This window comes from Pseudophryne corroboree, chromosome 7 (assembly GCF_028390025.1).
Source record: "Pseudophryne corroboree isolate aPseCor3 chromosome 7, aPseCor3.hap2, whole genome shotgun sequence".
Lineage (NCBI taxonomy): Eukaryota > Metazoa > Chordata > Amphibia > Anura > Myobatrachidae > Pseudophryne > Pseudophryne corroboree.
This window is the reverse complement of record NC_086450.1, coordinates 260,288,658-260,313,969: the sequence shown is the minus strand read 5'-3', so window position 1 is coordinate 260,313,969 and position 25,312 is coordinate 260,288,658. Positions and strand designations below refer to the sequence as shown.

General features: G+C 45.7%; 1 protein-coding gene and 1 pseudogene across 4 annotated transcripts in view; one reads left to right on the top strand and one right to left on the bottom strand.

Annotated features, from left to right (window-relative positions):
* VPS16 (VPS16 core subunit of CORVET and HOPS complexes) overlaps positions 1-25,312 on the bottom strand; it is a 959,900-nt gene that overhangs the window by 611,457 nt on the left and 323,131 nt on the right. For all 4 annotated transcript variants that reach the window (XM_063934117.1, XM_063934116.1, XM_063934114.1 and 1 more), the window contains 2 exons: positions 16,835-16,923; positions 16,630-16,725 (listed from right to left, as the gene is read on the bottom strand). In XM_063934117.1, the coding sequence (XP_063790187.1) occupies positions 16,630-16,725; positions 16,835-16,923 (185 nt within the window). The remainder of the gene's footprint in view (positions 1-16,629; positions 16,726-16,834; positions 16,924-25,312) is intronic.
* Positions 12,788-12,906, top strand: LOC134946153 (5S ribosomal RNA; annotated as a pseudogene).

Here is a 25,312-nt window from a genome sequence, read left to right as displayed (position 1 = left end):
TCAAGTCCTTCTTGGCCAATCCGGAACAATGAGTATTGTTCTCACTCCTCTTTTTCTTATGATTCTCAGCACCTTGGGTATGAGAGGAAGAGGAGGAAATACATAGACTGACTGGAACACCCACGGTGTCACCAGTGCGTCCACAGCTATCGCCTGAGGGTCCCTTGACCTGGCACAATATCTCTGTAGCTTTTTGTTGAGGCGGGATGCCATCATGTCCACCTGTGGCAGTTCCCACCGACTTGCAATCTGCTTGAAGACTTCTTGATGAAGTCCCCACTCTCCCGGGTGGAGGTCGTGCCTGCTGAGGAAGTCTGCTTCCCAGTTGTCCACTCCCAGAATGAACACTGCTGACAGTGCGCTTACGTGATTTTCCGCCCAGCGAAGAATTCTGATGGCTTCTACCATCGCCACCCTGCTCCGTGTGCCGCCTTGGCGGTTTACATGAGCCACTGCGGTGATGTTGTCTGACTGAATCAGAACCGGTTGGTCGCGAAGCAGGGACTCCGCTTGACGTAGGGCATTGTATATGGCCCTTACTTCCAGGATGTTGATGTGAAGGCAAGTCTCCTGACTTGACCACAGCCCTTGGAAATTTCTTCCCTGTGTGACTGCCCCCCACCCTCGGAGGCTTGCATCCGTGGTCACCAGGACCCAGTCCTGAATGCCGAATCTGTGACCTTCGAGAAGGTGAGCACTCTGCAGCCACCACAGGAGAGACACCCTGGCCCTGATGCATCTGAAGATGTGATCCGGACCACTTGTCCAACAGATCCCATTGAAAGGTCCTCGTATGGAACCTGCCGAAGGGAATGGCCTCGTATGATGCCACCATCTTTCCCAGGACTCGCGTGCAGTGATGCACCGACACCTGTTTTGGTTTTAATAGGTCTCTGACCAGTGTCATGAGCTCCTGAGCCTTCTCCCTCGGGAGATAAACCCTCTTCTGATCTGTGTCCAGAATCATGCCCAGGAAAGGCAGACAGGTCGTAGAAATCAACTGCGACTTTGGAATATTTAGAATCCAGCCGTGCTGTTGTAACACTTCCCGAGAGCGTGCTACGCTGATCAGCAACTGCTCTCTGGACCTCGCCTTTATGAGGAGATCGTCCAAGTATGGGATAATTGTGACCCCTTGCTTTCGCAGGCGCACCATCATTTCCGCCATTACCTTGGTAAATATTCTCGGTGCCGCGTAGAGACCAAACGGCAACGTCTGGAATTGGTAAAGACAACCCTGTACCACAAATCTGAGGTACGCCTGATGAGGTGGATAAATGGGGACATGAAGGTATGCATCCTTTATGTCCAGAGACACCATAAAATCCCCCCCTTCCAGGCTTGCGATGACCGCTCTGAGCGATTCCATCTTAAACTTGAACCTTTTCAGGTATATGTTCAGGGATTTTAAATTCAATATGGGTCTGACCGAACCGTCCGGTTTTGGTACCACAAACATGGTCGAATAATAACCCTTTCCTTGTTGAAGGAGGGGAACCTTGACCACCACCTGCTGAAGATACAATTTGTGAATTGCAGCTAACACTATTTCCCTCTCTAAGGGGGAAGCTGGCAGGGCCGATTTGAGGTATCGGTGAGGGGGCATCTCTTCGAATTCCAGCTTGTATCCCTGAGACACAATCTCTATCGCCCAGGGATCCACCTGGGAGTGAACCCACTTGTGGCTGAAATTTCGGAGACGCGCCCCCACCGGGCCTAGCTCCGCCTGTGGAGCCCCAGCGTCATGCGGTGGATTTAGTAGAAGCCGGGGAGGACTTCTGTTCCTGGGAACTAGCTGTGTTGTGCAGCTTCCTTCCTCTGCCCCTGCCTCTGGCAAGAAAGGACGCACCTCGGACTTCCTTGCCTTTTTGTGATCGAAAGGACTGCATTTGGTAATACGGTGCTTTCTTAGGTTGTGAGGGAACATATGGCAAAAAATTTGACTTTCCAGCAGTAGCTGTGGAGACCAGGTCCGAGAGACCCTCCCCAAACAATTCGTCACCCTTGTAAGGTAAAACCTCCATGTGCCTTTTTGAGTCGGCATCACCTGTCCATTGCCGAGTCCACAGGACCCTTATGGCAGAAATCGACATTGCATTTATTCTAGAGCCCAGTAGGCTAATTAATGTCTCTTTGAGCATCTCTCATATATAGGACAGCATCTTTTATATGCCCCAGGGTCATTAATATAGTATCCTTGTCTAAGGTATCAAGTTTCTCAGATAAGGTATCCGTCCATGCTGCTACAGAACTACACACCCAGGCCGACGCAATTGCCGGCCTTAGTAAGGTACCTGAATGTGTATAAATGGACTTCAGGGTACCCTCTTGCTTTCTATCCGCAGCATCTTTTAGGGTGGCCGTATCCTGTGACGGCAGGGCTACCCTCTTGGATAAGCGTGTTAAAGCTTTGTCCACCCTAGGGGAGGATTCCCAGCGTAACCTGTCCGTTGGCGGGAAAGGGTACGCCATAAGCATCCATTTGGAAATCTGCAGTTTTTTATCTGGAGATTCCCAAGCATTTTCACATAACTCATTTAGCTCGTGTGAAGGGGGAAAGGTCACCACCTGCCTTTTTTCCCCATACATATGAACCCTCTTGTCAGGGACTGGGGTTTCCTCTGTGATGTGCAACACATCCTTAATTGCTATAATCATATAACGGATGGATTTAGCCAATTTAGGCTGTAACTTTGCATCATCGTAATCGACACTGGAGTCAGAATCCATGTCGGTATATGTGTCAACAATTTGGGATAGTGGGCGCTTCTGAGACCCTGACGGCCTCTGCGACATAGGATCAGGCATGGGCTGAGACCCCGACTGTCCTAAGGTTTCAGCTTTATCCAAGCTTTTATGCAAGGAATTAACATTATCATTTAAAACATTCCACATATCCATCCAATCAGGTGTCGGCGCCGTCGGCGGAGACACCACATTCATTTGCTCCCGCTCTGCTTCCACATAGCCTTCCTCGTCAAACATGTCGACACAAGCGTACCGACACACCACACACACAGCGGATGCTCTTTTTGAAGACAGTTCCCCCACAAGGCCCTTTGGAGAGACAGAGAGAGAGTCTGCCAGCACACACCCCAGCGCTATATGTCCCAGGAATCACACAGTAACTTAGTGTTAACCCAGTAGCTGCTGCATATTATGTTTTTGCACCTAATTTATGTGCGCCCCCCCCCCCCTCTCTTTTTATCCTCTTCTACCGTGAATCTGCAGGGTACAGCCTGGGGAGCTTCCTCTCAGCGGAGCTGTGGAGAAAAAATGGCGTGGGTGAGTGCTGAGGAAGAAGCCCCGCCCCCTCAGCGGCGGGCTTCTGTCCCGCGTTTATGTACAATATTATGGCAGGGGCTCATACATATATACAGTGCCCAACTGTATGTATGTCCAACTTTTGCCAAGAGGTCCTAATTGCTGCCCAGGGCGCGCCCCCCCCCCCCCCTGCACCCTACAGTGACCGGAGTATGTGGGTGTAGTGTGGGAGCAATGGCGCACAGCTGCAGTGCTGTGTGCTACCTCAGTGAAGACTGGAGTCTTCTGCCGCCGATTTCGAAGTCTTCTTGCTTCTTTGACCCGGCTTCTGTCTTCCGGCTCTGCGAGGGGGGCGGCGGCGCGGCTCCGGGATCGGACGACAAAGGGTGAGATCCTGTGTATGATCCCTCTGGAGCTAATGGTGTCCAGTAGCCTCAGAAGCAGGACCTATCTGCAGAGAGTAGGGCTGCTTCTCTCCCCTCAGTCCCACGATGCAGGGAGTCTGTTGCCAGCAGAGCTCCCTGAAAATAAAAAACCTAACAAAATACTTTCTTATAGCAAGCTCAGGAGAGCTCACTAAACAGCACCCAGCTCGTCCGGGCACAGATTCAAACTGGGGTCTGGAGGAGGGACATAGAGGGAGGAGCCACAGCACACCAGAATCCAAATTCTTTCTTAAAGTGCCCATGTCTCCTGTGGAGCCCGTCTATTCCCCTTGGTCCTTACGGAGTCCCCAGCATCCACTAGGACGTTAGAGAAAATTCTAATAATAAATATTGAAATATGGCATAAAATAAAAGGACCATACCTAGTAGATTGGACTATACGTAAGGTGTGATAAGTATAGTGTAGATGTGCGTTATGGGTCATAGTTATTAAATGTGGGGGAAACTTTGGTTATGGGTACAATACAATGAATGGGGATAATATTGTATAGATAGATATCAAAAGGAAAGAAAAAAGAGGGGCTGTAATGTGGTGTCATGATCACAGCATTGTGATTATTACGTGATAAGGATGGTTTGCATTAATAACATAATATTAATACAATTGTATGTGTGTAAATTACACCATTAACTATGTAATTGTTTGATTAGGAACATGTGTGATGGTTGAAGAAACTGTGATGTTTGACAGGAAACTAATCAAGTTTGGTAAAGAGAGTGATATTTAATGATGGGAGTAGAAACCCTAATGAGCAGTGGCAAACGCAGGATTTTGAAAGGGAGGTTTCCAAATAATTGGTTACAGACCAATGAAAAAATGTATTGTTTTATGGGACTTGCATAAGGTATGCGCTAAAAGAAATTCTTATTTTATCATTTAACTTGTATACTGTGGAACCATTTAGTGATTAAAGTGAATTCTCTAGCTGCAACTTCTTAGGTTCAGCACGGTCTTTATTTACAGTAACTATTTTTAACCATTGTGCTAAGACACATTAGCAATATACATTGCCAACCCTCTGTCGACTGTAAAGCAGTACGGATGGTGTAATGAGGTCATGGGTTAAATTCCTACCATGGGAACTGTGTGGAGTTGGTCTATTCTCCCCGTACTTGCGTGGGTTTCCTCTGGATTCTCCAGTTTCCTCCCACACTCCAAAAATATACTGGTAGGTTAATTGGCTCCCAATAAGAAAAATAACCCTAGTGTGCAAATGTGTGCATGGGCAGACTAGATGGACTAAGTGGTTCTTATCTGATGTCAGACTCTATATCCTTATGACGCAGCACTCCTCTCAGTATGTAATACACTAAGTGCAGATGTCCTCCTTAATAACTCTAGCGCGGTGTGCCTACAGAATATACAATTGAATAGCAGGCGGAAGTCACTGCAGGAATAATCAGAGATAAAGAGTTCCCAAAATTTTGTTGTTATTCAATTCAACATTGAATGTGATGTCATCCTAATGTGATGTCATTCTTCTGGTTCGGAAACCTGCAAGCAGATGACACCATGGATGGTCCAGATGAAGCATATGTTGAACTGAATAACACTGAAACGTCGGTGAACTCTTTGTCTGTTGTTTGATTATTCCTGCAATGAGTGTAGCCTGCTATTTGTGTGTGTGTGTGTGTTTATCAGCCACCATCATTCCCCCCCCCCCCCCCCCCATAAAAAGACAGCACAGGCATATCATTCCCTCCAGCAACCCCCCTACCCACCATAGACAGACAGAGCACCATCATTCCCTCCAGCTACCCCCTTTCCCTCCACCGACAGACAGATCATCACTCCCCCCCCCCCCCCCCCCCTCCATGCAACCCCCCATTCCACCATAAACAGAAAGAGGACCATCACCCATCAATTGCTCCTTAGTAAATGCAAGTCAGGATATGGAAATGTAGACAAAGGAGATGAAAATACTATGTTTAAATAAGCACTTCATAGTTAATGTGCTATTTCATCCCTCTGGTGGCCAAGCAGTATAGTTTAGAAGTCCACTCCGATTTGGGTTTTAGGAGACCATGCATCAGGTCTCCCCTTCGGATACCTAAATTGATTTTTTAAATTCTGAAGGCCTTGAGCTCATATAGGTTGCTTTGATGGTGTTTGTAGAAGTGTTTAACCACATACATTCATTTTCTCATTTTAGATAGATCTGTGGTGGCATTCCTTACTGTGCCTATGTGTTCCAGGATGAGTTGCTTCGGAGCACTTTTGGTAATACTGATATACTTCATATTACAACTGCACACTATGAAATAGCCTATGGCTCTTTTTAGGACTGTGGTAAAGTGGCTGCAGGTCAATCTGTCTATCAAATTGCTGGATTGCCTCTAACTCATGGATACTTGTTCGCCAAGGTTATTAGATAGACCTCATTTAGGACTGGCCAGTGTTTTTGTGTTGACTCTTTAATCTCTCTCCACTCTCTGTAGAAAGTGCTCATAAAGTGTGTTTTGGTTTTCTTCTTTCTTTGGTTGGTATCATCTGTGGGAAAAATGTGTGTTTCCCTGGGGATTTTTGTCATAAGCCATTTTGCTGTAACCTGGTGATGTACTATTTCTTACACTATCACTCATTAAGAAACTTGGAGGATGTATAAACGCACTGTAATTGTTACATATTGATAAGTTACTCTAATCTCTCTTTTTACCAGCCTATATGTATTTCAACTGGTCAACATACACAGTGGGTTCTAGACGTAAATCACATTAAAAAGTTACTATAATACTTTCTTTACCAGCATATGTGTATGTCAACTGCTCCACTTACACATTGGGCTCTAGAGACATATTACAATTGGTTGAGAACCGTGATATATTACATAAGGATTCTTGGGAATCTTAAAATATTTTTCATGTATCTGTATTTATATTGTACCTATCCTCCTGGTGTTGTACTCATCAATACTAATTGTAAACCTCATTTTTCTGCTGTGGGGTACACTGGGCTCCACAGGGAATGACATTGGGGTGTAGAGTAGGATCTAGATCTGAGGCACCAACAGGCTCAAAGCTTTGACTGTTCCCAGAATGCCTAGTGCCGCCTCCTCTATAACCCCGCCTCCGTGCACAGGAGCTCAGTTTTGTAGTTGGTGCCATGCAGTAAGCAGGAACTCAACAGGGGGGCTGCTCTAGTAGCCCTACAAGAAGCTTTTAAAGTATTTTGAAGACTTCAAGGGCTGCAGCAGACACACTGACTGTGTTAGATGTCAATCAGACATCTCCTGCTGCAGCTCCATCACCTCCACCAGCGGCGCTGTAAACTCCTGCGCCCTGGTTGCCGGGTACCTACAGCGGAGGCTCCGGTTTTCTTCATTGTTACACACACGACCGCTGCTCTCCTGGATTGCGTGGCCGCACTACAGGGAGGAGGTAAGGGGACCCCTCAACAGGACCCGCTGTTAATCGAGATCTCGCACGGCCGGTGGGAGGCGGGCCGCACGCGCTGGCGTGGACACTGTGGTAGTGCAGGGACCCCACTAGACCACCAGGACATGGGCACAGGTCGGTTTTCTCTCATAAAACCGTTTTACTAAGCCCCCAGTACCCGGTGGTGATGTCCAGCAGGGGGATAAGGCTTTGACCTGTAGCCCCTCCCCCAGCCCCAGGGTACCATTTCGAGTAAATGATCCGGCTCTGGAGCTGCATCTCTCTCTCTCTCTCCTTCATTCCCTGTCAGCATTTGGGCGCCATTATAGCAAGCAGAGCTAATCCTGGGACTGTTTGGCAAATCCTCCTCTGTAAACCTGCCTGCCTGTCAGCGCTGTGCATTTTACAGGACACTTAAGTATTCTACATGTCTTCTGACAGTGTTAAAGAAAAAGTGCATTTAGTCAGGGTTATTTAGTACAAGTACCCTGTGATATACATCCAGTCTTTACTGTGCATTGTTATATCTATTAAGTGTATAGCTATACATAGTAGTACTCTGTATTGCTAGTCCAGTGCAGTTTTATTGCATGTCATAATTTCTGCATTGTACAAACTGTGACTCTGTGTGTGTGCATATAGCTGCTGTGTGACATCCATTTCGTGTCTCACACTCAGATTGCTATCCCTATATTCTATAACCTGAGGAAGCCAAGTGTGTCAGTTTTATCATAATATAGGCAATTCACAGGATATACTCAGTGTGTATTTTTCTCTGTGATTTTTAGTCACCATATACCTCTTGAATCCCCTGCACAGGGGGTTCTTGTCAGGTATTGTGCTGCTGATATTGTACTGTGTTGCCTTGCACTGAGCTTTTGATTATGTCAGCTACAAAGGGGAACGGAGCTGGGGCTGATCCCACACTGCGTGGTGCTGACGCTGCAGACACATTTGAGGATAACATAGCAGCCAAGGGTTCAGGTTCTGGGGGTTCCTTGCCCCCCAGTGGGACTGTAGCAACGGGGGTGCAAAATGACCCACCTTGGGCTACCTTCTCAGCACTAATGAATACACTGGTAACTAGACTAACGCCCCTATGGGACCTCCAGTGCCAAAACAACCGCTTATGGTCCCCGCGGTTAGTCCGTCATGGGCAGATCAACTGTCCAATCAGTTACAGCAATTGAACCAATCACTGACTACTCAAAAGTCTAACCCTCGCCCGCCTAAGACCAAGGGGTCCTCTAAGCGGGTAATTACTTCCTCACAATCCATCCACATCCCAGACACCTCGTCTGATGAGGATGGCGCTTATACGGACCCCACAGATTCTGAACCAGATGCTTCTGATGGGGAAGTTGTTTTGCAGGTGGATGTTCCTGACTTGTTAGAGGCTAGACGCCTCACAAAAAGATGCTGGCTCGCTACCCCCTCGCTGCGGAGCTTAGTAAAAATTGCGAAACACCCCCTCCAGTGGATTCACAAGTGGCGCAGCTGGTAGTATCCTCTGCTCTGCCTGTAACTACTGTCACGTCCTTGAGAGAGCGGTCGGACAAGCGTGTGGATGGTTGTTTGAAGAAAATCTACACCCTAAACGGTGCGGTGCATAGGCCCACTATTGCAGCAACATGGGCTGCAGAAGCAGTGGAACCATGGGCCCAGGATCTGTTGGCGGAGTTGCCTTCCAATGCTTCTGACCATGCTAGACAATACCTGTCGTATATTGTTACAGCGTCTCATTACATTAAAGGTGGCTTCTGATGCCAGTAGTCTGGCGGCCAAGGCTTCTACTACGTCCATTTTGGCTCGCCAAATTCACTGGTTACGGTCCTGGTCTGTGGACATGGACTCTAAGAAAACCCTGGAGCTACTCCCCTTCAAAGGAGTCACATCTTTTCTTGGAAATCCTTGACAAGATAGAGGCTGACTTAGCGTCTGCTAAAACAGCACGTCTTGCTAGTACTGCTCCTTCGGTGCCAAAGGCTATGAGTACTTCCTTTCGCTCCTTTTGTCCTTCAGGGAAAGCAAAAGGTCAGGCATACCCAAAACAGGTTCGCACTTCCAAACCCAATAAGCCCAAACGGGCCTGGGCTGCCCGTCAGCCTGCTTCCAAAACTGACAAGCCTTCCGCATGACATGGCTGGCCTCCCTCTGGGGGATCCCAGGGTGGGGGGCCGACTTCTAGGGTTTACCCAGGAATGGTTGAAGACCACGTCCGATGCCTGGGTACAGGAAGTCGTCACTCAAGGTTACGCCATATCCTTCAAGAATCGTCCCCCTCATCGATTTTGCCTGACAGACGTTCCTTCGGATCAGGTGAAGGCAAAAACTCTTCATTCGGTGGTACAGTCCCTCCTGGAAACAGGAGTGGTAGTACAGGTGCCTCAGGCTCAGGGAGGCAAGGGGTTCTATTCAACGCTGTTCCTAGTCCCGAAAACATGTGGGTCTTCCCGGCCCATTCTCAATCTCAAGTCCTTGAACAAGTTTATGAAGGTATCCAAGTTTCGTATGGAAATTCTTCGCTTTATTGTTCTGGCCTTGGAGCCTGGGGAATATATGGTCTCACTGGACATACAGGATGCTTACCTGCATATTCCCATTGCAGTGTCGCATCAGCAGTACCTGAGGTTTGCGGTTGGCAACCTCCATTACCAGTTTTGGGAGTTACCTTTTGGTTTGACCACGGCTCCGCGAGTCTTCGCCAAGGTTATGGCGGTAATGACGGCTGTACTCCGCCGTCAAGGGGTCAGGATCCTACCATACTTGGACGACTTGTTGATCCTGGCAAATTCCCCAGAGATTCTCCTACGTCATCTAGATTTGACTATCCGGTTCCTGCAAGCCCACGGGTGGCTCATCAACTGGAAGAAATCCTCCCCGGTCCCTGCTCAGAGCATGGTGCACCTGGGAGCGTTGTTGGACACTCACAACCAACAGATGTTCTGGTCTCAGGAGAAAGTCCTGAAGCTTCAGGACAGGATTTGATGCTTCCTACCTCCTCCACAAGTGTCAATACATTCGGCTATGCAAGTGCTAGGTCTCATGGTGTCGGCTTTCGAAATGGTGTAGTACACTCAATTCCATTCCCACCCTCTCCAGAGGCTGATTCTTGCCAAGTGGGACGGCCTGCCTCACCGAATCAGATCTCTTATGATCTCATTATCTCCAGAGGTCCGTCTGTCACTACGGTGGTGGCTACAGGACCAACGCTTGAGCAGGGGTCGTCCCTTCTAGATCTCCAACTGGGTTCTTCTGATGACGGACGCCAGTCTGAGGGGTTGGGGCGTGGTGTTGGAGCAACACTCCGTTCAGGGTCGGTGGACCAAGGAGGAGTCTCTCCTCCCGATAAACATTCTGGAATTGCGGGCGGTGTTCAACTCATTGAACTTGGCCCAGCGTTTGATACAGAACAGACCTGTTCAAGTACAGAAAGATAACGCCACCACTCGAAGCCGCATGGCAATGAGGAAATTATCACGGATTCTCCAGTGGGCAGAACGCTATCTACCAGCCATGTCGGCAGTGTTCATTCTGGGGGTCCTAAACTGGGAAGCGGACTTTCTCGGTCGTCAGGACGTACACACCGGGGAGTGGAGCCTCCATCCAGAAGTGTTTCACCTCCTCATGGACAAGTGGGGTCTTCCAGATGTGGACCTGATGGCGTCTTGACACAATCACAAGGTTCCGGTCTTCAGAGCAAGGACAAGGGATCCTCAAGCAGTGTTGGTAGACGCACTGGCAATTCCATGGAACTTTCGGATGCCATTCATATTCCCTCCAATGTCACTCCTGCCCAGAGTAATAAGGAAGTTCAAGCAAGAAGGAGGAATACTATTCTGATTGCTTCAGCGTGGCCCAGAAGGCATTGGTTCTCAGACCTTCAGGGTCTCTCGATAGAGCGTCCCCTTCTACTTCCGCAACGCCCAGATCTCCTCGTTCAGGGCCCCTCTGTATATCAGGATTTAGCCTGATTAGCTTTGACGGCGTGGCTCTTGAAGGGCCAAAGGATTTTCTGAGGCGGTCATTCAAACCACGTTGAAGGCCCGGAAACCGACTTCTGCTCGGATTTACCATAGGGTCTGGAATTCTTACTTTGCTTGGTGCACATCTAACAATCATGATACTTACAAGTTTAGTAAGGCCAAACTTTTGGCCTTTCTACAACAAGGCCTGGACTTGGGCCTTCGTCTGGCCTCTATCAAGGTTTATATTTCTGCCATGTCGGTTTGGTTTCAGAATAAAATTGTGACCTTACCTGATGTGCATACATTCACTCAGGGTGTGTTGCAGATTCAACCTCCCTATGTCCCGTCGGTGGCTCCTTTGTACTTGTCGGTGGTTTTGGAGGCGTTGCAAGGGTCTCTGTTCGAGCCTCTTGAATCTGAAGACCTTAAGTGGCTTTCTCTTAAGGTGTTTTTCTGCTGGCTATTGCCTCTGCTAGATGGGTGTCAGATTTGGGTGCCTTGTCTTGTAGGTCACCATATCTGATTTTTCACCATGATCGGGCGGTTCTTAGAACACGCCCTGGATATTTACCAAAGGTGGTGTCTGCTTTCCACCTTAATCCGGCCTTTGCCTCTCCTGATTTGTCTGCCAAAGAACGGTCTTTGGATGTGGTACGGGCTCTCCGTATCTACGTGAAGAGAACTGCCTCCATCATGAAGTCAGATTCTCTCCTTGTTCGGTTTGGTTTTCACAAACGTGGCTGACCTGCTCACAAGCAAACCCTGGGCAGATGGATTAGAATGGTAATTGCACATGCTTATGTACAGGCTGGCCTTCCAGCTCCTGCTACCATAAAGGCCCATTCTACTCGGTCGGTTGAACCTTCTTAGGCGGCCCGCCGTGGTGCGACCCTAGAATTGTGCAAGGCAGCTACGTGGTCCTCAGTGAACACGTTCATAAGGTTCTATGCCTTTGATACTTCCGCCTCCCAGGATGCTTCCTTTGGACGCAGTGTTCTTGTGCCCGCTACAGTGCGGCCCCTCCCATAAGGAACTGCTTTAGGACATCCCCAATGTCATTCCCTGTGGAGCCCAGTGTACCCCACAGCAGAAAACGAGATTTATGGTAAGAACTTACTGTTGTTAAATCTCTTTTTGCGAGGTACACTGGGCTCCACTGGGTTCCCACCCTGACGCACTTAGCTTCTTTGGGTTGGTATGGCATTAGCCGCTGACACCCTCTCCTGTCATGAGTGTGTGGTGTTTGCGGCTAACAGTTGTCTCTTTTGCCTGCTACTTCATTGGACTGGTTAACAAAAACTTAGCTTCTGTGCACGGAGGCGGGGTTATAGAGGAGGCGGTGCTAGGCATTCTGGGAACAGTCAAAGCTTTGAGCCTGTTGGTGCCTCGTATCAAGATCCTACTCTACACCCCAATGTCATTGCCTGTGGAGCCCAGTGTACCTCACAGAAAGAGATTTAACAACGGTAAGTTCTTACCATAAATCTTGTTATTTTTCTCTACTCTCAGTGGTATATGACAGCTGACAGAAGTGACAGCTCATAGCACACTACTTTTCCATCCACTGCTGTCTGCATTATCTCCTACATTTCTGTACTCTCTCATCCAAAGCACCAGTTACCACTCTCTGAAATGCAAATGAGAAACTGTGCACTTACAAATTGGAAAGTTGAAGTACACATATCCTTTGGCCCATTTGTTGAAAACCATACTCTCTCATTTGTGGGAAATATAAATTACTGTCACACTTCACTAGCTACGCCCAATCTCATCTGATCTTAGAAGCTAAGCAGTGACAGGCCTGATCAGTACTTTGATTGGTGACCACCTAGGAATATTAGGTGCAGTAAATACATAATTTGTTGACAAACAGCAGAAGTGATATCATAAGAGATATTCCATTCTAGTTAGTGATTATGCAGGTACTTATCTGGAGGATCTTCTTTGTTTATTTACTCATATTAATGTAATAAAGATAGGGATTCAGAAGTGGTGATCCCAATGAGTCTCTTTCAGGTATGATAATAATTATTGTGAAACATTTCATAATCCTGAGTATAGACTCTGGACTCAGCACTTAAGTTCAACAATAAGTGATTACTTGCTTATTTGCAATTTAAATAGATAATAGGAGTCTTTGCTATTTTTTTTTCTGCGTTTAAGATTTTAATGAATTCTTAATAAAAGCCTAATTTTTAGCTATATTGTACAATCAAAAGTGTGCCACAGCATAGAGTCTTTCTTTTTATCTCCTTTATGCGTAGTTAATATTACTGACTCGGGGAGCATCACCAACATACTATTGATATCCCACTAGGGACCAATGATACATAGCCATTGTTGGTTAGAACAGAACCTCAAACCAGAAGTTTCTGTTTTTCCAAATTCCAGTTCGGAACTACTCCTCCACAGCTCAAAAGTGTGCCCCAGCATGAAGTCTTTCTTTTCCAATCACTTTTGCATAAAGTAGCGTTTCCTAAGCTGAGTGAGCTTTATTTTGAGGAGCTGGAGAGGCCTTTTACTATGCTTGAACTGGAGGAGGCTATCACATCTACCCCTTCTGGGAAATCCCCTGGCCCGGACAGTTTTACCATCAACTACTACAAGGCCTTTAAAGATAATATACTTCCATTACTTTTGGAAGCCTTTAACCCTGTCTACGTACAGTCCCCTTTCTCTAGCCAGTCCTTTGAAGACCACATCACAGTGATCCCTAAGGAATGCAAGGACTCCTCCCTGTGTCCCAGCTACCGGTCCACCCCCTTCTTAATGTCGATGTTAAATTATTTGCTAAACTCTTCTCCCATCGATTATACATAATGATTAGGCTGGATTTGTCCTGGGCCTCTAAGATCCTGGCCCTTATACACCATATCTCCACAACGAAGATTCCAGCGATCTTACTGTCCAGTGATGCCGAGAAGGCATTCGATCGAATTGACTGGGTTTCATGGCCGGTGTGCTGCGACATTTGGGACTTGGGGGTGATTCAGACCTGATCGTAGATGTGCGCACAAGGCTAGTCCATCCCGCATGTCAGGGCCGACCCTCCCGCACAAGTATAAAAGCATCGAGCAGTGCTGGCAGAGAGCTACTCGTTGCAGCCCGGGTCGCAGCTGCCGTGGCCCGCGCCTCCCCCCCCCCACATGGTCCAGGCACGCCTGTGTTGCCTGGACCGCGCCCCCTCCCAACCAGCGACTTCCTCTGCCTGTCAATCAGGCAGAGACGATCGCAGGGCTAGACAACCGTTGGCTGTCTGCCATGCGCCAGCGTTGCACATGCACAGTTCAGGCCTAATAGCCGATCAGGTCTGAATTAGCCCCTTGGTCTTGTCTTCTTTCAACATATCATCTCCCTATATCATTCCCCATCGACCAAGTTTAGAGTTACTGGCACCCTCTCCGGCTCCTTCGCTATTAATTATGGCACTCGACAGAGTTGCTCACCGTCACTTTTGATCTTTATATGGAGGCCTCTTGGTGTAATCTATTAGATTAAACCCTGCTATCTCTGGTTATGTCCTACAAGATAAGGAATACAAATTAGCCTTGTTTGCCAGTGACGTATTGGGGACAATTACTTCTCCAGTGACTTCCCTACCTAATCTGCTGGAACAGTTTAGACTAGTTGGTGACCAATCTAATTTCAAGGTTAATTAATCTAAATCGGTTGCTCTAAATATTGCACCACCACCCCAAATGTTAGGAGGACTGAAAACTGATGTTCCCTTTGCCCGCATGCTTCCTACTTAGAATACCTTGGAGTAGTCATTAACAAGGACCTCAGCCACTTGTTTGAAGCTAATTTCACCACCCTATTAGCCAAAATATGTTCAGAATTGCAATCTTTGAGAGCTAGAACTTTTTCATGGTTTGGGAGAATAGGCATACTAAAAATGAATTCCCTGTTTTAGAAGCATTAGTAAATGTACCCTATAGAGGGGGCCTTTGACTCACCAATACTCAGGGTTACTACCATGCATGTCTTCTCACTAGAATCCTGGATTGGTCGAGAGCTGACACGCAGAAGTAATGGGTGCAGATAGAAAAGTAGGCATTAACCGTCCCCATTTCCATGGCTATGTGGCTTCCCACCTCTTCCAGCTCTTTCCATCCTACCATTGACCTAAATTGTCCTGTTGGAAGTCCCTTCGAAAGAATCCCTCCATTTCATCTACATCCATCCTTAATTTATCAATCTTCTCAAATGTTCACTTTCCTCTTGGGCTGGATCTCAGAGCTTTTAGCTGTTGGTCAGAGGGATCCTCTTCTGAGTCAGACAGCTGGTGAATGGGGGCAACACTGCATACTTTGCTGACATACAGGGCAATTGGAATTTACCCCAGGGGGAGTTTTGGTGGTACTTTCAAGTTTTCCACTCCCTTCACTCTTTTAGTCCCTCTCGCACACTTCACATGGCTCTAACGCCTTTTGAATTTCTCTGTGCTGGGTCCCTCACTGCCTACTCATACTCTCTCTTTGATATATAATTTTCTTTTGGAGGATGCGAGTCTCTGGCATCCACATTTCACTAAGACATGGGACCTGGAATAGGGTAAGGAGATGGGAGATACCAACTGGGATAAAATATTTTGTTTGGCACATGCTTGCTCTTCTACTGGTGTTTGGAAGACCCAGTACAAGTTAATATCCCATTGGTATAGGTGTCCAGATGCTCTCTCTAACATGGGGATTGGCACAACCAATATATGCTGGTGGTGCTCAAATGCCCCTGGTAACCAACTACACATATGGTGGCAATGCTCTTTTGGTCGAAAGTTCTCAAAACTCTCTGCAATCATTATTGGGGAACCAGTTCCTTCCGACCTGCTGTTCTGGGTGTTTCACCAGTCCCCTGCCCCTATACCGAGATATAAAAAATCTCTGTTATGCCATCTAAATGACACTGCTAAGGTGTATATCCCTGTAAAGTGGCACTCCTTCTCTTCTCCAACGGTTAGAGACTGATTTATTAGAATAGATTTCTATATGGAAATGGAAGATATTATGTCTTCTGTGGAAGGTAACTATGCAGTCTTTAGAGATGCTGGTTGGACTTTAGGAACTCGAAAACCTTTAAAGATATTATTGCTTTTCTTCCCTCCAAACTTCTGTATGCACCACGGGACCTTCGGTGTTCATGACCCCTTGGTTTAAACAATGGTCTGTTTTTGTTAGTTTTAGTTTTTTTTGGCTAACATTTAGACTTGTTTAAATGGCGCTTGCTTCTCTTTTGTTTGTCTGCGCAGGACCCAGAACTGTTCTCTCCCCTTTTTTCCTTCAGCACATCTTTCTCTCTTTCCTTCCTTCCTTGGATATTGTTCTGTTTTGATTTATTTCGAGATTTTCTTGTATGTTTTTACTGTTTTTATATTATGTGGTGTCATTTTTTAATCCTATATAGACTGTGATTTACATATCTATTACATTCTTTGTCATGTTTATCCTTATAAAAAAAAAACAATAAAAAGCAAATTGCACTAAAAATGTAAATATGAAAAATGCATTAAACCACAAACACATTTAAAAAGTAAACAGAGTAAAGATATATCTAGCAACCACTTTTCTGCTACATACTTGGGATCTCATGGAGAAACTCATGTGTGGAATGAGAGATAAGTCTGACACCATCAAGTTCAGAAACCATAAATGTTTCCTCATCCAAAGGAAATATGTATTAGGTGTTAAGGTTTCAACAACATTTGCCCGCTTCAAAACTAAATAGATTTAAACCAAATAAAATACAATTATCAAAACATAAAAAATGAATGTTAAGGATACAAAATGCTTTCATTCCCACGTCCAGCAATAAGCATTAGTTTATCCCACCTGACTACAACTGCGAACTGTTTACTTCGTGGTCTGATGCACCTAAAAGAAAGATTAAAGCCAATAAATATGCTTGCATACAGAAACACATCAAAACAATGAGTTGTATAAAATGCAACTCGACCTACTGTAGGTACTCCTGCTTTCACGGAAATTATTATATGGTATATGACAGACCACACCTGGACCCTAGCCTAATAAATTAACACAAACTGCCAATATTTCATTCATACCACTGTGGAGGCTCCTTGAAGTAAGCATTGCCTGTAGCACAATTTGAATTAGCTTAATCTTTGTATCATTTGACCATAAAACCATATAACTCTTTAGCATGGTCACTGAGGTTTTCTTGCAAACTCCAGATATGCTTTTACATGATATTTGTTACAATTACAGCACAATTGACCAACAGTGCTTACTGGGATATCAATTCTGTAACTTTAGTTTTAATTTTCTTGAAATGCACTGTGGTTTTTTTTCATATATTCTCTTCAGATTCACCAGTGGTATCTGAATTAGGGTTCTTATCTATAAAAGTATCTATACACATAATGCATATGCATACAATCAAACCAAATAAGATAAATTGCATATGTATATTATAACATGGTTTATACAGTATTAAAATAAATTATATAGGTAGTTATATAGGTAAAATAGCACATTAAAATAAAACCATCAGTGAATCCTCCTGCTTAACTTGTATCCAGTGTATAGATTCATTAGGATTATATTTTTGCATAAGGTGATTCATTTACCTTACCGTCTGGAACTGGATTTAATTTGTTCAATGCCAAAACATAATAAAACCAGTTTTCCTATATATTTTTTTTCAAATATTTTCTGAAAGATAACTGTAAAAAAAACTTTATGTTGCAAATTAAAATAAAAGTTATTTCTCCTGCAGGGTCCACATATAATCCACAGGATAACATTGGGATATGAGGTAGCGTCAGCGGATTGGCACCAAAGATCAAAAGCTTTCGGCCTCCCAGAATGCAACAGGCCAGTCCCCTATATCACCGCCTCCTTAACTACAGGATCAAAGGTTGTACGGACAACGGGACCTTTACAACACAGGACTCATTACACCTGGAATATATAAGGATATTTTATGTAAGGCCTTATTGGTAGTTGCGCCACTTCTCAATTTTCTTTTATAGCCTCCTGGCTCAGTTAATTCAGATTTTTTTGTTGGTGCAGCATGAGCCGGACCACAATCTTTGAGCTGCTGTTTTTAGCAACCATAAGCTTGATATTTAATTTATTTTTATAGTCTTACGTTTTTTGAGGGATTTTTCTAAAAAGCATCTTACAAGCACCTTAGAAAGAGTCACTCCAACAACTCCCCGCCAGGTTGCTACAACACTTACCCACACATACAGCGCTGTTTCAGAGGGCGTCTGTGTAGGATGTACTAGCAAGTCCAGCTGACATCACCAGGCTGTGGCCGGGGCACGGGGAGAAGGTAAGGCGTCGGTAACGGTTAGCGGGGAAGACCAAGCCACACTGTTTTTGGGAGGAGACTATTGAACAGTCACTGACGCGGCTGCCACCTCAGGTGCACCAGAGCTAGGCCCCAGGGATCATAGGCTCCAGGGATTAGTATGAGGCTGGGATCCCTGGGGTTGATGTCAGCAGTGGGAGGAAGACGCTCCTCTGGTTGCTCCTCTCCCTGGTTCATGACCAGTTTCCTCTGAGTTTCCTGCCATGAACTGATTTCCCGCTTCTGGCTGAGACACTGTGTATCAAAAAGGACCCAGTCACAGCATAGGCAGCTGTGTGATTGGTGTGTCGGTGTTCACTTGGGTGTCTGTGTTCACGGGGCGTTTGTGTACACTAATTGCGTCTGGATCCACTTAGCAGTCACTAACGTATTGATCGATCCTGGAAGCGGGGTGAAGTCTCCTTGTATCCCACTCCACTGACCCAAGTGATACAGCACTAAGTCTCTACCTACCATTGGGTATGAGTAGTTGGATAAGTGCCTGATGCATATGAGTCTGTAAACTATTGCTGCCGTTTCTTTCACTGTGCGACTGAAAACGTTAAATGTCCTAGATAAGGTAATGCAGTAATATGTTTTTCCTACATACTTGAAATGTATCTGTAGTTGAATATGTGCTCATATTGCTTATTATACTAATGTATAACTTGTGACTGATTGCTAGGGTGATTGCTGACTTTACTATTTCTTGTCAGTTTATGTGTATAATACCAATCCTCAATGCTGGTGCAAGGCAGGGAGGAATCGGATTGTATGTCACTTTACCAGGCTTTAAAGTGATTTCAGTCACAAACTGTGTGGCTAACACCATACAGGTAGGTATGCAATTTGTTTACCATCTCTAAGAAGGCAAGGGTGAGAAGGATACACTCTCAACAGCAGCACCAACACTGATTTCATGTTTGTCCTGCAAAGCTAGGTTAACCTATCAGGATCTGGTTCAAGATGGATTATGTGCAAATTGTTTCAGCTTTCATTAAAGCCTCCTGAATAATCCAAGGCAGGCACAAGTTCAAATCAAACCCCCACGGGCTGCTTTTGCACAGACATAGGGGGTAATTCCAAGTTGATCGCAGCAGGATTTTTTTTTTAGCAATTGGGCAAAACCATGTGCACTGCAGGGGGGGGGGGGGGGGGCAGATATAACATGTGCAGAGAGAGTTAGATTTGGGTGGGATATTTTGTTTCTGCGCAGGGTAAATACTGGCTGCTTTATTTTTACACTGCAATTTAGATTGCAAATTGAACTCACCACACCCAAATCTATCTCTCTCTGCACATGTTATATCTGCCTCCCCTGCAGTGTACATGGTTTTGCCCAACTGCTAAAAATGTTCCTGCTGCGATCAACTTGGAATTGCCCCCATTATCCAATATAGCTCAGCAGATAGTGCCAGCACCTATACCATGAATAGGTTACCCTGTTAACCCTTACATGTAACATTCCCCCTGGGTTTTATCACATCCAGTAAAGGAATCTGCAGCCTTTCAACAAAAGCAGGCGGAGAGGCATGGGGAAGGTAAATCAGACTGACATGAAACAGCATCTTCACAGTCTACACGTTTCAGATGGGGACACGTCGGATAATGAGGATTAATCACATTCTGGTTCTGCATACAGAGATGAGAATGAAGGTCCTAGCTCAGTTGATATACCTGAGCTAATTAGTGCATATGAAAGCCATTCTATCCTTAGAGGAGGCACAGGGCCTTTGTTAAAATCCAAGGCTTATGCCCAACACTCCACAGAGACGGCACTGACCAAAGTAGTAAACAATTTGGTCAGTGCTAGATCTAAAGGCCATTACACACTTCTTATTCTTCTAGATCTCTGCTTTTGACACTGTTTACCACTCTCTTCTCATACAAACACTAAAATCCCTAGGTCTTAAGGACACAGCCCTTACTTGGTTCTCATCCTACCTCTCTGATCGCTCTTTCAGTGTTCACTTCTCTGATTCTACCTCCTCTTCTCAACCTCTATCAGTTGAAGTACCTCAAGCCTCAGTCTTAGGTCCTCTGCTTTTCTCAATCTATACCTCATCTTTTGGTAAACTAATCAGCTCCTTCGGATTTCAATATAATTTGTACGCTGATGATATTCAAATCTACCTATCCACCCCAGATTTATCACCATCTGTATTGGTCCATGTCAATGAATGCCTGTCTGCTATTTCATCATGGATGTCATCTAGCCACCTCAAGCTCAACATTTCCAAAACAAAATTAATTATTTTCCCGCCAGCCAAGAGTAGTTACTAACCTGATATCTCCATAACTGTTGACAATGCGACTATCCACCCTACCCCACAAGATCGCTGCCTAGGTGTCGTCCTTGACTCTGAACTGTGCTTTGTTCCACACATTCAATCTGTATCCAAATTATGTTACATGCATCTAAAAAAACATATCCAAAATATGTCCTTATCTTCCACAAGACACTGAAAATAAACGTTATGGTAAGAACTTACCGTTGATAACGTGATTTCTCTTATGTCCACAGGTATCCACAGGATAACATTGGGATATTGTCGAGCGACAGCGAAAATGGCACCAACACGGTCACGAGCTTTCTGGCATCCCAGGATGCATTGGGGCCGCCACTATATAGTCCCGCCCACTGACTCAGTCAGATCAGTTCTTTCCACAACGATTTTAGGCAGGAACATTATGTAGAGACCTGTACAGGCGATAAGAACACACATGCACACCCTTCCATACAAGAAGGAAGAGGTTTTAAGTGTTTGTCTAGATCCTCAAATCAGATGCGTCAGGGTGGGATCCCTGTGGAAACCTGTGGACATAAGAGAAATCACGTTATCAACGGTAAGTTCTTACCATAACATTTATTTCTCTGGCTGGGTCCACAGGATTATCCACAGGATAACATTGGGATTCCCAAAGCTATTTTAGTGGTGGGGACGCTCCTGATTGCACAGGAGGACCTTTCGCCCGAAGTCTGCGTCATGAGAGGCAAAAGTATCCAAGGCATAATGTCTGATGAATGTGTTTATGGAAGACCATGTGGCTGCCCTACATATCTGTTCTGCTGATGCACCCTGTTGTGCTGCCCAAGAAGGACCTACCTTACGTGTAGAGTGTGCATTAGCCGGAATAGGGAGATCTGCATGAGAATAAGCTTCTGATATTACCATTCGGAGCCATCTCGCCAGCGTCTGTTTACTAGCAGGCCAACCTCTCCTATGGAATCCGTAGAGGATGAAGAGGGAATCTGTTTTCCTGATGGCACTAGTACGATCTCTGTAGATTTTTAAAGCCCGGACCACGTCCAGTGACGCTTCTCCCGCAGATAGTCCCGATACCTGAAAAGCTGGGACTACAATCTCTTCATTCAGGTGAAACTTTGACACCACCTTTGGAAGATAACTAGATCTCGTTCTGAGAACTGCTCTGTCTGGAAAAAAAAACTTAGGAAAGGAGACTTACATGATAATGCTCCTAAATCTGACACTCTTCTGGCTGACGCCATTGCCAGTAAAAAAAGAACTTTAACCTTTAACCACTTAAGATCTGCTCTCTCAAGTGGTTCAAACAAAGGACCCTGGAGAAATTTAAGAACTAAATTCAAATCCCAGGGAGCTGCAGGAGGAACAAATGGAGGTTGAATATGTACTACTCCTTGGAAAAATGTACGTACATCCTGTAGGTCAGCAATCTTCTGCTGAAACCATACAGTCAACGCTGAGACTTGCACCCTCAAGGAAGCAACCTTCAACCCTTTATCCAATCCTGCCTGCAGGAAATCCAAAATTCTAGCTACTTTAAAAGATCTCGGATTGTAATTTTTTCCAGAACACCAATGAATATAGGCTTGCCATATTCTATGATATACAAGGGCCGAAGAAGGCTTTCTTGCTCTAAGCATGGTTTGGATTACCTGCTTTGAAAATCCTTTAGCCTCTAAGATAGAGGTTTCAACAGCCACGCCGTCAAAGACAGGCTATCCAGATGACTGACAAGGACCCTGTATTAACAGATCTGGACGTTGAGGGAGCAGTATCGGTGCTTCCACGGACATTCTCAACAGATCTGTGTACCAATGCCTTCTTGGCCAAGCTGGAGCTATTCGAATGATTGCTCCTTTTGCCTGTTTTATCTTTCTCACTACTCTGGGTAACAGAGATATTGGAGGGAACATATATGCCAGCCGAAACGTCCATTCTACTGACAGTGCGTCTACCAGGATCGCTCCTGGGTCCCTTGTTCTTGATCCGTACCTCGCAACTTTGTTGTTTAGACGAGACGCCATAAGGTCTATCTCCGGTAGACCCCATCTGTTCACCAGTGTCTGAAACACTTCTGGGTGTAGTGCCCATTCGGTTTCCTGAATGGTGTGCCGACTGAGAAAATCCGCTTCCCAATTTAGTACACCCGGGACAAATACTGCTGACAATGCTGGGAGATGGAGTTCCGCCCATTTTAGAATGGGAGTTACTTCCTCCATCAGACTCTTGCTGTGAGTTCCTCCTTGATTGAGGTATGCTACTGCCGTCGCATTGTCTGAGCGGATCTGGACTGGTCTTCCTTGTAGATTGTCCTTTGCCTGAACTAGGGCCAAGTAAATGGCTCTTATTTCTAACAGATTTATCGGCAGCCGACTTTCCCTTGTGGTCCATTTTCCCTGGAACCATAGGCTACAGAGTACCGTCCCCCAGCCTTGCAGGCTGGCATCTGTCGTCAAGACTTGCCACTCTTATCCAAAAGGGTCTCCCCTTGTTTAAATGGTCTGTCTGGAGCCACCATGCTAGAGACCTTTTTACATTTACTGGAATCTTTATCATCTGCTTCTTTATTGTTTGATGATTTCCGTTCCATTTGGTCAAAATGAGATGCTGCAACGGTCTGAAGTGGAATTGCGCATATTCCACCATGTCGAACGTTGATACCATCAGACCCAACAGTCGCATTGCTGCATGGACTGACATTGTCTGGGCTTGCAACGCTTCCTGAGCCATGACCTGCACCTTGACTATTTTCTTCTCTGGTAAGAGAACTCTCTGTAGGTCTGAATCCAATATGGCTCCCAAATGAACCATCCGCTGTGACGGATTCAGGGACGACTTCTCCCAATTTATGAGCCACCCTTGTCTCTGTAAACAAACTATCGTCTGTTGGAGATGGCTCAACAGTAAACCTTGCGACTGTGCTAAGATTAATAGGTCGTCTAGGTATGGGAATATTCTTATCCCTTGTTTGCGCAGACAAGCTGCCATAACCACCATGATCTTGGTAAACACCCTGGGTGCTGTAAGCTAGCCCGAAGGGCAGAGCTTAGAACTGGAAGTGTTCCTTGAGGATGGCAAACCTGAGGTAACACTGATGTGATAGTGCTATAGGCACATGTAGGTGAGCATCCCGTACATCCAGAGATAGCATATAGTCTCCCGGTTCCATAGCCAACATTATGGAGCGTAACGTCTCCATGTGGAACTTCGGGATCCATATGTAATTGTTCAACATCTTCAGATTTAGAATTGGTCGATATGACCCATTTGGTTTCTGGATTAGAAACAGATTGGAGTAATACCCCTGTCCCTTTTGTGATGGAGGTACTGGGACAATCAAACCTGACTGCAGTAATTTTTGGACTGCTTCTTGCAGGGCATTGGCCTTCGACTCTATACGAGACGGGCTGGTGCAAAAAAATCTTTGAGGAGGCTGCCTCCTGAATGGGAACCCATTCTGCACCCAGGCATCTGTTGTTGACTGTTGCCATGTGTGTGCAAATTGCAGGAGTCGGCCCCCAACCCTGGAATCCTCCAGGCGGAGGCCCGTCTCTTCAGGCTGAGGGTTTCTGTTCAGGTTTGGAAGCTGGCTTTTTGCTAGCCCACTGCTTCCTACCCCTGGATTTAAACTGGGGTTGTTTAGGCTCCTCTTTACCTTTCGCTTTGCTTTGCCAGCGAAATGAGCAAAATTTTAAACCCTTGGACTTAGGGTTATAGGTAGCCGGAAATCTGACCTTCTTCGATTCAGCCTCTGACTCTAGGATATCCGATAAAGGTTTTCCAAATAATATATTACCCACGAAAGGCAATGCTTCCAATTCCTTTTTGGACTCCGCATCTGCCTTCCAGGTCCGTAGCCAGACTGCTCTGTGAGCGACTACTGCCAGGGCTGAAGCTTTAGAAGCAACAGTGCCTACATCAATGGCTGCTTCTTCTAAATACTGGGCAGATTGTCTTAAACGGCAAAGACGATCCTCTTGCTCTCTAGTAGGAGAGGGGAGGTCATTCTCTAGTTCCTCTATCCATTCGCCCATTGCCTTTGCTACCCAGGCCGAAGCAATAGCAGGTCTTACCACTGCACCCACAAGAGAAAAAATATTTTTCAATAGGCTCTCTACCCTCCTGTCTGTGACATCATTCAAAGAGGTAGATGACAGTGGCAAAGCAGATTTATGCACGAGTCGCAGAACATGTGCATCTACTTTTGGAGGAACTTCTCTCTTCGAACAATCTCCAGCAGGAAATGGATAATAAGAATCCCATCTCCTAGGAATCTTATACTTTTTACCGGGCGCTGCCCAAGACTCATCCATCATTTCCGTCAACTCCTCTGACGCTGGAAATTCAGCTTTCACTGACTTTGTTCGTTTGAATACAGGTGCTTTTAACGCGGTCTTGGCTGGCTCTTCCAGAGAAAGCACAGCCTTTACTGCATTAATGAGTTCAGCTACATCATCTGAACTAAAGCTCTGCGACTGATCATCATACGGAGTTGAATCTATTGTTTCCGCATCATCATCTGATGTATCCTCTTGTGTAGTCTGCCATACAGACGTATCTGTCTTAGTCTTACCTGCCCCTTGGTTGCTTGTAGAGGCTACTGAAACCAAACCATAGGAAGGGAGCTGCATGTATGGGTTCATAGTGTAACCTAACCCTTGAGGTGGTGCTACTGGAG